At 35.7% G+C, this 14,516-nt stretch overlaps 1 protein-coding gene across 1 annotated transcript in view; it reads right to left on the bottom strand.

The window, feature by feature from the left end:
• The window catches only part of VPS50 (VPS50 subunit of EARP/GARPII complex), a 76,516-nt gene that overhangs the window by 21,659 nt on the left and 40,341 nt on the right, over window positions 1-14,516 (bottom strand). Inside the window, exons 17-20 of the mRNA XM_035318715.1 lie at window positions 14,279-14,369; window positions 12,978-13,154; window positions 5,741-5,859; window positions 5,162-5,268 (exon numbers count right to left, since the gene is read on the bottom strand). Coding sequence (XP_035174606.1) covers window positions 5,162-5,268; window positions 5,741-5,859; window positions 12,978-13,154; window positions 14,279-14,369 — 494 coding nt within the window. The remainder of the gene's footprint in view (window positions 1-5,161; window positions 5,269-5,740; window positions 5,860-12,977; window positions 13,155-14,278; window positions 14,370-14,516) is intronic.

Raw genomic sequence — 14,516 nt, 5'->3', positions numbered from 1 at the left:
AATATAAGCTCCAGATTACACTGCTCCTAAGAGGGAGCAGTATAACAAAACCATACAAAAACCAACACATGCAGACAAAAACCACCTCTCTAACTTTGGACTCTGTGATTCAAAAGAGCCCAGACAACTTCTGTACCAAGGTGGAATTTGATCAGGTCAGAAAAAGACAGTTGGGGTAGGAAACCCAAATAATTTTAAGATGTTTGTTAAATCATTTGAAATGTTTCTAAAGGGATAGACTGACAGAACATGAGGATTACAGGCAAAAAGAAATCAAAAGGAATGGAAAGGTTTTAAAACTAGTCTAACCAGGACCTGAAGAAAATTAAACCACTATTTGTTTACTTATTTTCACTGGATTAATTTTCCACTTTAGCATATATTACTGCATGTCCTAAAATAGGGACACCCAGGGAAAGGAATAATTCCTTCCTGCTCTCTTTTGTTGTGCATTTGACTTTTGGAAATAATAATTTTTAAAAATTTAAAGTCTCAGGACCTTCATCTATACATTCGGTGAATCAAACAGAGCACAGGATTTGGACTCAGAAAAGCATTTTTCCCTACAGGTTTAATTCACAGGGTCTATAGGTATTTTGTTTTCTAGCATAGGACATGTCTCTTTTCAAATGGTCATAAGAATTAATGAAAATCCCTGCTGTTACAGAGACCCTGGACTTCCAGCTAGGTAACTCAGAAATGACATACTACTTGCCTTATTAATGTCTTAAAAGCATAGAGTATATTTAGTAAGCTTTGGGTTATTATAGTAACAGACAGTAAATGCAGTTCACCCAGCATGTAGGATACGGCACATCATGTAACAAAATTTCATATACCAGACATGTTTTGACATGACAGGTTGGAAAAAAAAACTTCATGAAGGTGCCAGAATCATTTCTTTTTCCTGTAGTCTGCAACACCGTTTAATCAAAGTTAACACTGTGCCCAGCAAAGTAACTTACCAATCAATATAGAAAATATGGTTTTACAGAGAAACCAAATCAGCTGCTAGTGTCAGAAGGAGTAACTTGAATTTTTTAAGCAATTACTTGTGATCATTAAAGATGACATTCATTTGATAAATACATAACACAGCTATGGTGGATAAATACATGACACAGCAGTATGGTAACAATCGAGCAAAAACCTGGTATTGCTACTTCCCACATTTCTATCTAGCTTAAACTCCCTGCTTGAACATCTGCGGCCCAGTTTGCTAACACACACAAGAATATATTTTGTTATTTTTGGAGATCTGACAAGGGTTGCAAATTTAATATTTGGCAGGTTACTCCACTTGTTAATTCTGCGTTTAATTATCAATGTTTTGACCTACGGTATTATGAAGAAGCTGAAAAGCAGACCTAAAAAGTTCCACTTGTCTTCCAACAAGGAAAAACAAATGTAGCTAATTCCAGCATAGTTCTGTGCGGAAATTTATGGATGTTTGGAAAGGATGACACCCTATCAAAGCAGCTGCCACCTTCATATGTGTTATCGGAATATTCCATATTGCCACAGAGTGATTTTTTCCACTTTGTGCTAAACACATTTTTCAAACTTGCCTGCAACCTATACACAATATAAGGGTGATGTGTCACATTCTGGACAGTTAAGATTTCCAAATATCTGTGTAACTGGCATAAATGTTCAAGGTAGTCTCTTGGGCAGTGTCGTACGCTTTTCCAATGGGCTATACACTGCCCAAGCACTGTCCCTATAAAACTCTTCTGTGGCCAAGAACATTTCTCTATTACTATGTCACTCTGCATCTTGACACAACAAGTGTGCCAAGAACATTTCCTCCCAGTTTCTCTCTCAGCGGATGCCAAATTTTAACATCTATACGTTGTTACCTAGTTGCACTAAAGTTCACAGTTTGGGTGAAAAGGGTGTACGAGAACATTTATAAACAACACTGATATCCCAAATGTGTGCCATGAATTTCCAGAAATACCACTTAAGAGTTTCAACAAGTCAAAGTAGCTACGCTTTCTAAAAACAATTCATAAAGGCCAAAACTGATGAACATTTGCCAGTTCTTTTTGTTGTTGTTTTGTTTTTAAGTATTTCCAGCACTTCTTTTGTCCTTAAAGAAAGCAACTAGACAGTACTAATCTATTCAGACTATCAGACTAATATATTTAAATATAATCACTACAAGCAAAAAGGTAAATAAAATGTATTCATAAAATATTCCTGTTGATGCACAGACAACAGGAATATTGAACAGGTCAAAATATTGAAAATATTTAACACAGGTTCATTCTTTCTTTCTGTTTTAAGGCAACATGCAAGAGTTTGATAGGAAAAAAATAACTCCGTAAATTAATCTAATGGTTCCTTTATGCTGGAAACAAACAGAGAAATAACTACCTGGTCATAGAAAAACAAATAAATTGAACCATTCACTTGAAATTCAAATTAAAGAGTTAGAAGAGTTCCCACTTCAGTTATACGTAGTAACTCATTTATGCTCTTTAAATATACTAAGACATACTTTGTTTCATTCATCTAGCCTCCATATACAGCACTCAAGAATAGTTCAAAAATGATTATGAGCTTTGTCATACTCTTTCAGCAAGTACTACTACCTGCATATCAGCTATTCCTAAAAAGTGAGGCAACAAGTTCTTCTACTTGTTTGGGAAATTTTAAATCCCCTCTTAATCTCAATCCGGACATCATGTCGTAAACCTGGTTTCCTTTATGATTTAACTAACATGGGGAAGCTGATCTAGATCTAGTAAAAGTGATACTGAGGCAATATATGGGAGGCAGGAGTATCTGTGACAACACGTAGCATGGACAAAAACTGCTTCAGTACTTGCGTTATTGCCACCAAATCTCTCTGAAATTACAGCCTTGTTTTCAAGAACCAAAACAGTAAGAGAGTACAGGCTTTCTGATCACGGGTATTGCACACACAATTCACTTTGTCAAACGATCTAAAAATAAGACCCTTACCCCACATTGGTTGCTTATGTCTCCTGTACAGAAGTCATACAATATCCCGAGTTGGAAGGGACCTACAAGGATCAGTGAGTCCAGCTCCTGGCTAAGTCACGCAGTTCCAGAAGACACCTGCCCGCAGGTCATGTCATAGTATAGCAAAGATATCCAGAGCAAGTACCACCTTCTGGAACTACCAACTGTCCTCCATTGATAATGAAGGGATGCTAGACACTCATCTCAGTTATGCTCCTTGGAATTGAACAGTGATTATGCACCATGGCATTTTCCTAGCCAAAATCCTGAGACAGTGTGAGACAAACCAAAGCCTTCCAACAGCATTAGCAGAAACCATTGTTAAAAGATGGGCACGTTCCATAGCATCCCTGCAAGCTGGGGAGAATCTCAGGGAATGAACCAAACCTGGATCTCTTACAACCTCACATCGTGATGCCTGTGAGCAACAACACACTTACCTTTATGTTTCACAGGGATGATTCAAGAGACAAGAGAGGAAATACTAATAAAACTGATAGTCTGGCTAAATGGTGGTATCTTGTTTCTTGTTCCTGTAACCATTAACCTTTAGTTAAAGAAATGTGTCTGATGCCTCTGGGGATACAGTCCAGAAGGACTGAATGAAATATTTATATACTAAGACCAAAAGGCATGACAAAGGATGGATATATTGTCAACTTCTGTGGCAGAGGTGCAATATGCAGTTTACGTCTAACAGAAAAGTGGTGCAAAACAACCTGTTTCATTTATGAGATCAAAGGGTAGGTATTCCTCAAAAAAAAGATATAAATGAAGATAAAAGTTAGGAGGCATCATAGGAAACATGAGAAAATGTAAAGAAACTAGAAGAAAAAATGACTAGGACAAGGCCAAGTGGAAAAAAGAAACAAACTAATTCACTCAGTAAGTTATATTAAGAGCTGGAAGTATCAAAAGTCTTGTTGAAACTTAAGATGGTAAAATCAGGAGTTTTCTAATTACAGAAGATTAACAAAAGCAAAGCAAAATGAGGCATGGAACACACACAGAGACAATACAGACAAACAGGACAGCACCCTAAAGCAAGAATGAATAGTTTGCCCAGGTTTTCAATGGGGACAATGATACTGACAATGGGAAAAGGGAGGAGAAGGGGGATAGGATGACTAATGGAATTGAACTGGCCACTTGCAGACACACAAAGTGGACTGGATAAAACCTTAACACAGACAAGCTAAAGAAACAAAGGAATCAGGACCGTGAGAATGACCATGAAATCAGCAATCTGGTAATCAGGGTAATAACCTGTACGTACAACAAGCAGTCAAGGCACATGTTGTACCAGTGTGATTGAAAAACAGCAAATAAAAACATATTCAAGAAAAGGGAAATAGTCATTCAAGCAATCTATTGCTTTAATTTGTAGGGTGCAGGACTTTTGATCAAGTTTTGAAGATAATATGGAAGGGACACAAGCAGAAGGAGGCAAATGGATGCAAATTAGGATAAAACAAGTCATGAGTCTACCAAAAGTGAACTATACCAGACTAAGACATATACCCTTGTTAGGGAAGTTATTTGATTTTCTATACACACTATATTTCACCTATCTAGGATTTACTCAGAGGGTTTAGTAAAAGAGAAGGCAGAATGAAGAGTGTTGAAAAGGGAAGTATCTGGAAAAAACTACTAGTGGAGTTTCCAATAACTGTCCTCTTCTTTAATAAAAAATAAGAGTGTGATAACGGGGAAAAAAAAAAAAAAAAAAGAGGTGGTACCAGAACAGAAAAGCATTGGCATAATGTACAGGAGGAACTGGAGGACCTTGATGAAATTCAGTAGTACAAAATGTAAAGCCATGCATTTAGCGATCAATTAGTTAAAAATATGTATCTTTCTGCATTAAACTAGAAGCTCATCCTTTAGGAAAAGATTGGAAAGTTAAGGACCTGCTGGCTGTACAAGCTCATTACAGAATGACTGAACTGCCTGTATAAGGAAACTATGAGAAATTCCACTTGAGAGCAGGAAGCTGCAATACAACAGTTAAACAATCCAGTAAGATCTCATCCAAAGCACTGCACATTCAAAATACGAGATAGGGTCCAACTATTTTTTTTAAGGTCTTAAAATTCATTTAACATACATTCTAGAAACCAGAGGTTTGCATTAAAATAAAAACATATATTCTGACAATTGTTCTACGTACCAACAAGCCTTACTACATTCAGTGTAGTGTTTGTTAGGATCGGTGCATTCACTTTATTGAGGTTATAATCCGATCTCTTTCTGCTCCTCAGAGTTTCTCGAGAAACACTTAAAAGAAAAAAAAGAAACACAAAGTATACCAAACATGACTACCTACTATATTCAAGGACAAGCAAATAAAAATTAGGTAGAAAATAAAGCCCTTCTCCCCTACCTTCTCCTCCTCTTTTAACAGGAAGGTATGTCTTCCAGACCATTAATTTATTTATGCCAAAGCGTAAGCAAGTTATGATTCAAACATTTAAAAGAGCCTAGCCTAATTTACTGAAACTAGTGCTAGAGAAAGGAGTTTCTAAGGTATAGTCCAAGACTTGAGTTCTGCACGTCCATGTCTGGCCTTAGCAACCATTTTAACAACTCTGCCTCCGACTCACTGTTTATGAAGCAAAGAAAATGAAAATAATGCAGGCAGCATAAAGATTATTTGATCATTATTCCATTGTTGTAAAGTAGAGATTAAACAGAAGATGAACTAGAGTACTGAGATGAAAAGCAAGTAAATGAGACTGAGTCTACTGACCTTTTCATAGGGGCATCTCCTGTCTGCTCATCTACATAGTCTCTTTTCAGCTCTTCAGGAACATCACTGTCACTGTCATACTCCTGATACGCACTTTTTTCTTGTTCATCCGATTCATACTGTAAAACAAACAAAAAACATTTACTGCCATTATTTATATTGTTATATGCATGTATTTATACAAATAGCTTTACAAGTTGACAGGTGGCTGACAATATTCATTAAAAATGTACCAGAGAAATTATACAAAACCAAGTGTATTTTAAACAAACTTCAGATATTAGTTAAGAGTAAATATTTATCATCCTACTTCTCCCAGCTAATGATATATATATATTTTTTGCTTTCTTGTTGCTTTATCAAATACTCATCAGATAACTGAGCTTTTATTATTTGTTTCACAATCTGAGAAAAAAAAAAAAAGAGGCAACATTGATCCAAGCAGTGGCAACAAAAGTTGGCACCACACCATCCTTAATTATTAATGCAAGGACTAAATTACTGCTTTATAAAAATACTTGCTTATACTATTCATATTTTTTCAAATATTGCAGTTGGTTGCAAAATTGTTTTTCGTATGCTCCAAAAGACATTTCTACTAGATGAGCCTGTAACCACTGAGCCTGTTAGAGACCAATGCTATTATGACTAAGTACAAACACAAAAAAAATAATTAGCCAAATGCTACAAAAATACAATTATTTCTCATGGCTCCTATATAGCAAACATGCATTCCTTTTTAATCACAGTCCTTTCTCAGTGCATACTTTCTTCAGCTTTATGCAGTTCTATCTGTATGGACAGCGAGAAGAGTAACTTTGTATATATCCCTCTGTTTTCTATATATAAGCTTTGCAATGTACATGAAACAAACAAACAACAACAAAAAAAAAAACTACAGAGGAAGCAAGAAACAAGCTTCTGCGACGTGACTTGATACACCTTACCTTGCAGGAAAAAATCAAAAAAAAAACGCCCCACAATGGAGTGTAATATTCTAAGAAACACTCTAAGCCTATAACTGAACTGTATCTGTGGAACAACTCAGTGGAGGTTACATCAAAAGTTTTTTCTTGCTCATTTTCTTATAGAACTTGACCAGTGGGTATTTTGAGCATGCTTCTGTTTGAGCGTGTGATGGTTCCTAGTCTTGCTTGGAAACATACAGCATCTTTTATCTAGTTAAAGGCACAAGATCCTGACACTTGAAATATAGATCCAGTCATCAATGAAACAATTGTTTCCTCTTTGAAAGAAAGCCTCATGAACCATTTGCATCATTTGTCACAGATCCCACAACACAGTCCAGAATAATCCTCTGAAAAATGTGAATGTGTAGCTAAATTAACCACACGTACGTGCCTTGAGATGTACTTCCTTTGACTGAGGGCCAGCATCTAATTTTCATTGCAACATTTGAAAAATTAGAAGCTTAAATAGTTTCAGACGTAACAATTGCTGCCTCCAAACACTCAGACACAATCTTAATTTTTTGAAACTATATGTTCCTCTGTTCAGTTGTTCCACTGCATTTCAAAGCTTGCAAGAAACTTCTGTTCAATTTAAGAATGAAAGGTTAAACCTAACAAATGATGTGTGAAAAAAAAAAAAGAGCAACACAGGGAACAATATATATAACAGCGTACGGTTCCAACAGTAGACGTGTTATGATTGTTTGAGTACAAGTTATGTGTAGAAATACTATTCAGAAATTAATAGACAATAAGCGCTTTTTATAGCTTATGAAACCACAGATAAAAGTAGATGTGTACAACTGGGATTATTTTTTGTAACAAACCTGACATCTGCAACTCTGAGACTAATATTTAACATCAATCTCTTTTTAAGTGTTCTTGGCGCTTTAGACAATTTATAAATAATAAGATAAAGTTTTTTGCAAGGCTAATTCCTTAACCCAGAAAACATTAAAGGAAAACAAATCCTTGATGCTCTCTGGATATAAATCATTTTCCTGAACTCCTACACAGCATTAAGCTTATCCACCAGGCTCCAGAATGCATTTTCACCTATAGACAGACTATAATACTTTTCCTTTAAACTTTTCCTTAATTTGTACATTGATCTGAAGCCATTTTGTCCACAGAATCAGAGATGACACGCGAAAAAGGCAGGCTGGTTCCAGGATCCTTACAAAACAGCAGGGACAGGACCACTCTCCAGAGGGAAAAAAACAGGAAGATACACTAAGGTAATGTCAGTCTCTCAATCACCCAAAATACACTAAAGAAATACATTTTTCAGTCGTGCATGACAATTTCCGCCCAGTCCCAAAGTATGCATGTTTTTAAAGCCACATACTGCACTACGAAAGCAGTATATTAAAAAAGAAAAAAAAAAAAAAAAAAAAAAAAAAAGGAAGCCCACGTGCAAATAAATTCAAAGCAAAAATAGCTGACGTGGAAAAAAGCATGAAGTATGAGAAACAGACTTAAAAAAATTATGTTGTGATCAGTAGTATTCACAGACAAAATTTCTGCCTCATGAGCATTTCAGACAAATGAAAGCTATAATTAAAGCAGCTCCGTTGATTTCCAAAAAGGACCTGGCTCCAGGCTTGACAGAGTCATAGTTTAACTCACTTGGCTGAAACATCCGCCTGGGAAATTACAACCACTTATTATGCATTAATAAATAACGTGTTCCAATTCAATTAAAATCCAGTGATAATGAGATGATATATTGACTACAAGCGGCTAACTACATATTGACTTATGGATATGGCAGTTGACATATTAACTTTCTTAACATAATAGAATTACAACATTTTGAAAAACTGGTTTTTACATGTAACTTGATTAAGCCTCCTCAACCTAATGCTGCTAGTAAGTTGGAAAACTTATTTACGACGTAAAAATGCTGCATGATTTAAAATTCAGAGAAGTAATTCACAACTAGTAAACAGTGAACTTGTATTTCTAATATGCACAGTCTGCAATAAAAGATCAAAGTGCTAACATGGTATCTCGTGGTTATTAGCAATAACCATTTCACAAGTGTTTAAGTAATCAACCCAAAGAAGCACATAGGATAGTGATATTCATTGAAGAAGTGTTACGAAACTCAGCTAACTGTATCACAAGAAAAATACTTTAGGGAGCTACAGAAAACAGACATAAAATATCTCACTAAAGCTCAAGATGAAAGCAAACAAACAAAAAAAAAACTTGACATGCAGCACCCTAAGGCCTTTTTAGTGGTCCAGAACTGCAATAACTAAACAGATTAATAAAAGATTTTACAATTCTCAAAAGAGAGCCTGATAATTCTTTCCATCCTTCAGATCATTTGACAAGTAAATAATTTGTTTATATCTAGAGAACTGGCATTGCAAGGGGATCTAGAAACACGTCTGCATTATCTGGGAACAAAATTCTGCAACCTCCTGAAATAATTTTAAGTACTAAAATGCATTTCCCTTCTGTAACTGATCACTTAAGAAACTGAAACATAAAGCCTTTGTAGAAGTTCTAGCCTTCATTACTTAAGCAATTTATTTTTTCTTCTACTTAAAAGATAACCAAGCTCTTACAGAAAAGTTATTTCTGTGTGCTGACGCTTTAGAACAGCTGGTAACAAAGAGATGACATGAGACACTGAGAAATGTGAAACAGGAGTGAAGATGGTCACAGGGAGAGTACTCACCAGGGCCACAAGAAGCCTCAGTTCTAGTACCAGCTGGGTTATATGTCCCATACAACTACTGACTAATTATTTAGGCCATTCTGTGCCTCAGTTCTCTAAGTGAGCCAAACACTTACTTGGCTCACAAAGATTTCTGAAAGGATTTTATCCCTCAGTGACTGTGAGGTAACAGGTAAATACACTGATCAAAACCATGCAAATGCCTTCTTAGTATTGTTAAACACCCTTGTCTGCACGCTCAGTATAATTCTTCCACTTTATTTAACATCTTTTAATATTAAAAGCAGTTAGTTAACCACTTTCTACTGCATTAAACTCAAGTTATCATATGGAATAAGCCTGTTTTTATGTAGAGTTGATAAAAGCATGTCAAATGAAGGACATGTTCACAACAGAAGACTTCTACGAGACATGAGGAAAAATATGAGGCATCCTTCTCCATAATCAATTATAACTTATATTAAGCAAATTGAATCTTAACTTTACACGTTATTTCAAAAATAAATGTTAGTTCTATACACTGTTTCAAAGTTCTCCCAGTAACATTACCTTGGAGGCTAATAAAACTATAATATGAATGACTGTGAATCTAACCTACACTTCACAGCAATAATAAATCATATAATTGTTGCTTCATTTTTTCCACACAGAACATCCTGTCCCTCTGCTGTCAACAGAAAGCCAAAATTCATAATAGTTCTTCACCAGACACAAATTCAGATTTTATCGATTTAAAACATATTAAGGTTTCACTAATACAGAACACGAAATTGGCACACAGCGTTGAAAAGGAGGACACTGCAGCCAGCCTTGAAAGTCTGATAATGTCCAAGCCTACCAAATGGGACACTGTTCAAAATTAAATGCAGAGGAACTACAGCATGGACTTTGCTGCACATGTAACACGCTAGCCCACTGCTGATTGTTGGGATGACGACTCCCTCTAGCCTGTTTCCCCCAGACCACAGCCGAGTACACTACCGAACAGCTGAGGCAGCTGCTCACAGCTCTGCCAGAGAAGGGATGCGATTTTGTCTCTGCCACGGTGTTTGCAGCAATAGCAGCACCTGTGTGCGAAGCAGGAGGCAGCCCTTTGGTAATGAGCTAACAATTATTGCCTCTAGCTAGGACTGAGCTTAAAAAATACAGCAGTGAGCAAACAATACAAAAATAGTAGCATTTAAATACTGAGATTTTTTTCAATGGGGAAAGTTCAGAATAAAAACATGTTTTTACCCAGGATGATTAGACTGCAGAATTCATCTACTACCTGTGGTAATAAGGCAACAAAGATAATGCATAACTTACTGGATAATGATCTTACTTGTTTACAATTGTTCAGGGAGTGGGGGTGGCTTGTTTGTTTCTTTTTATCCAAGAAAATTCTGTAACAAATACAGGAAAACCATTCCACACATTTAGGTTTTAAACTCATGCAGGTTATAAAGTGTCCCAGTAAGACTTACAGGACAGATTACCTCCCATGAGCCTGCAGTGTCTGTGCTAACCACTACCAGAAGCGGGATGCTGAAAGAGAAGAACCACTGGTCTCACATAACGTGACAATCCTCATGCAGCTAACAGTAACTGCATGCACAGTTGCTATTTGAAACACTCTTTATTCAGAAAGGTAAAGGTTGTTTTGCTTTGAAGCCCTATTACTTCTCCAAATAGGTTCATCATTGGAGAAAAGGGGGGGAAAAATATACATCTGAAGACAGAAGAAGGGTATCACTGACTGGTCTGCCTGGCAGCAATATGACACTTGAGACTGGCAAAAGCCAACTAAAGAGAATGTTCAATATGTTCATCAATCAGTACGTGCTACCTAATGTTTTCATCAGGTGATTTCACAATTATAGAAGCAAAAGCCTTGAGCTAGAAGAATGACTCTGCAGCACAAAATGTTACAACTGGAAAGAAAAAAGCAGTTCTGTTTTAACTTCAAAGCTACTGCTAGTACTCTGCTCACAAGGCAATGCCCAGAAACACAGGGACTGTCTGGACATTGAATATGCACTCATTTGCTAGAAGTGAATTACATGCAATCAGGTTGTTGAAATCACTGTCCAAAAAATATTTTTTTGAAATGTTTGAGTATTTTCTCACTGGCATTCACAGTATAGGTCATTGTAGTTTTGTTTGTTTGTTTTTTTGTTAGAGTTCAACCTTCACAAGTAAGCTGTCTTGAACTTATCACCTTTTCCTAAATATATATATATATATATATATATATATATATATAGGTTTTTTTCCTAGTCCTTTTCCTTCAGAAAAAAAAATCTTTAAAAGCATGTCAACTCACAAACATATGCGGAAGTCTGAAATGAGGTTTTCAGCAGCAGGAGCTTTAATTCTGAAAACCTCAAAAGTACTGTGGGTTTTACCATTAATAACTATTTCACTATGGATCTTTTAGCAAATACCTATCAAATGGCTGCCCAGATTCTACAAAAGTCGGGTTTGGTGTTGGTTTCTATACAGTATGGTAGAAAATTGTGGTTTTTAGCATGTGCATCTTTGCTTAACACACATTTGGAATCTACATTTAAGCCTACCAGCGATAACTATGCAACTCCTCTCAATTTACTGATACAAAAAGGCAAGACATCTATTCTGCTATCCTCGATAGAACAACTGCTACCAGCTTCCTTTAAGCACAAAGCAATGCCAATCAACTGCACAGTCTCTGCAAGTGACATAGTAGGAAAGTGGCTGCAACATTGTACTCAGGCACGTGAGACACAGATTTTTGCAGGTGAAGTCCCACAGGGAAAACAAGAAAGGCAAAGCTGAAAACCACAAAGCATGACAAATCAACTGAATAAACTAAGCTCGACTCAACCTTATCACACAAAAAAATAACAATAATTAAAAAAATGTTATTTATCAAAGGGATAAACAAGAAGCAAAAGCTTTAACAAAAATGTGTTAATACAGCATTTAAAGAATGGCATGAAGTTTGAAATTAAAATATATTTTACTACGGCTAGATTTGGTCAGAAATCTGATATACTGCAAGTTATTGTCCAGTTTCACAATAGTAGATCCCATATTAAAGTTAGTGTCCATTTAGCACTTAAATTATAAATAAAAACCTGTTTAACAAACATCAAATAATCCTTGGGAAATCATGCATATGTAAACAAATACAACAGAAGGAGCAACCCATAATGAATCTTTCCCAAGAAGCCAGAAAGACAGTCCTTCCAAAATGATAAAAATTACTTCCACAGCATCTAATCGTGTTGTAAGAGAACCAAAAAACCCACAGAAAAATACTAATTTAAAGTGCAACACATTTTGTTAGCGTTCAGGAACGCTTGACTTCAGCAGAAAACATATTGATCCACTGCAAAACAGCCTGAACTTTAAACAGTATCACCTGGATTTCTGGCACTGTTAAAAATAGAGCAACCTGCCAAATTAAAGGAGTAAAGTGGCTTGAGAATTTACATAGTACAAGGATTGGTAAACTGCAATACTAAGGTATTTTTACCAACACTGACACATGAAATAAATAACCATTTAATGAGAGGTAGATTTGTTTTTTATTCCCCGAAACACTCCATACCCCATTAGAAGCTAACACATCTTCTGTCTCATCATCTTTGCTGTCAGCCTGGATTTCAAATGGGTTTCCTCCATTACAGTACTGCTCAAATAAAGTTACTGCCGTTGAAATTGCTGAAGCAGGCTGCTTACTAGGTGACACAGATGGGGAACGTGACTGCTCCATGAACTTAAATTCCTATTAATAGAAATAAAGTACAATTTTAATCACCAGGAAGACAGTTTCAGTATTATTATGACTACAGTTCTATAAAAACAGAGAGTAATAACAAACTTGTGGGCAATTTAACCTGATATGAAATCTTTAGCCAAACCTTGCTTCTTATTTAAATATATTATTTATACTGGCTCAAGGTAACCTTTAAATTGGTAATCCTATACTGCTCATATTTCTGACTAGCAGTTATTGGATGTGATATGTAATACACCTGCATTCTGAAAGTGTTCACTTGCTAAAACTCATTGAAAACATTTTTTAATTATTATTTTACAGAAATCAGGAAATAAAAAGACCTATAATTTTATCCAAGGTTATAGGTTCGTTTATTGTTTTTACACAAGTTACCTTGTAATTTACTAAAGCAGAAATATTTTATTTCGTCCTTGAAGTTATTTTCAAAAATTTTGTATTGTCCAAATCCATTGCATACGAAGTTTCTGGTGATTATCTTTTGCTTGACATTGCTCAGCAATAACCCTTTCGCACTTAGGTGATAGCTCCAATCATATGTACCCAAGTTGGCAGAATGGGTGAAATTCACCCAATATATGATAAACTACACACAGACACACAAAAAAAAAATCAGACAGCAAATGAGGGCATCTATTACTTGCTTTCAGTGGAACTTCACCACAGAAAAATATACTTATTTTTTCCCCACTCTCCAAACGAGCTAATATGACCTACTTTTTCAGGTGTCAAAATGGGTACCAATTAGTGAGCACTACTAAATGTAATTATTTTTAGGCACTATTTTTTCAGCATCTTACTCTCAGAATAATAATTTAAAAATGGAAAACTGACATATTAATTACACATTGAAACATGACAAATAAAGGCAAATATTATGCTTACAACTCTAGCATCTTATGTAATCCCCCAACAGCCTAAAACACAAACATTACTGTTTTAAAAGCATCTGAATCTAAAGTTTTCAATACCCTGAAATGAAATTTACATTCTTTCAAAACCTACTAAAATCATTTTCACAGTAGTTCGCATATCATGCTGCTTCTCAGAACACCTAGACTCCTAGCTATTAAGGTATCAGTACATTTGCATGGGTTATTCAAAGAACGTACGTGAAGCTGCAAAATACCAAAGCTTGATTTAACAGGGCAAAGCTCCCAGGTCTCGTTCTCCAAAAACATTCTTAATTCTTCAAGACGGGTTCTGAAAGACAACAAATGAAATTTTTGATTGGCAGCAAGAACAAATCAGAAAGTAGAGTACTTATGCAGTGAAAAATGCTTTCAAAAAACTTACAAGAAGTCACACTTGAAAACCGATACTTAAATGAACTTAGTCGTTTTTTCAACT

The sequence above is a fragment of the Oxyura jamaicensis genome, chromosome 2 (assembly GCF_011077185.1).
Source record: "Oxyura jamaicensis isolate SHBP4307 breed ruddy duck chromosome 2, BPBGC_Ojam_1.0, whole genome shotgun sequence".
NCBI classification, from domain to species: Eukaryota; Metazoa; Chordata; class Aves; order Anseriformes; family Anatidae; genus Oxyura; species Oxyura jamaicensis.
The sequence above is the reverse complement of the archived record's forward strand: the minus strand, read 5'-3'. Positions and strand labels throughout refer to the sequence as shown.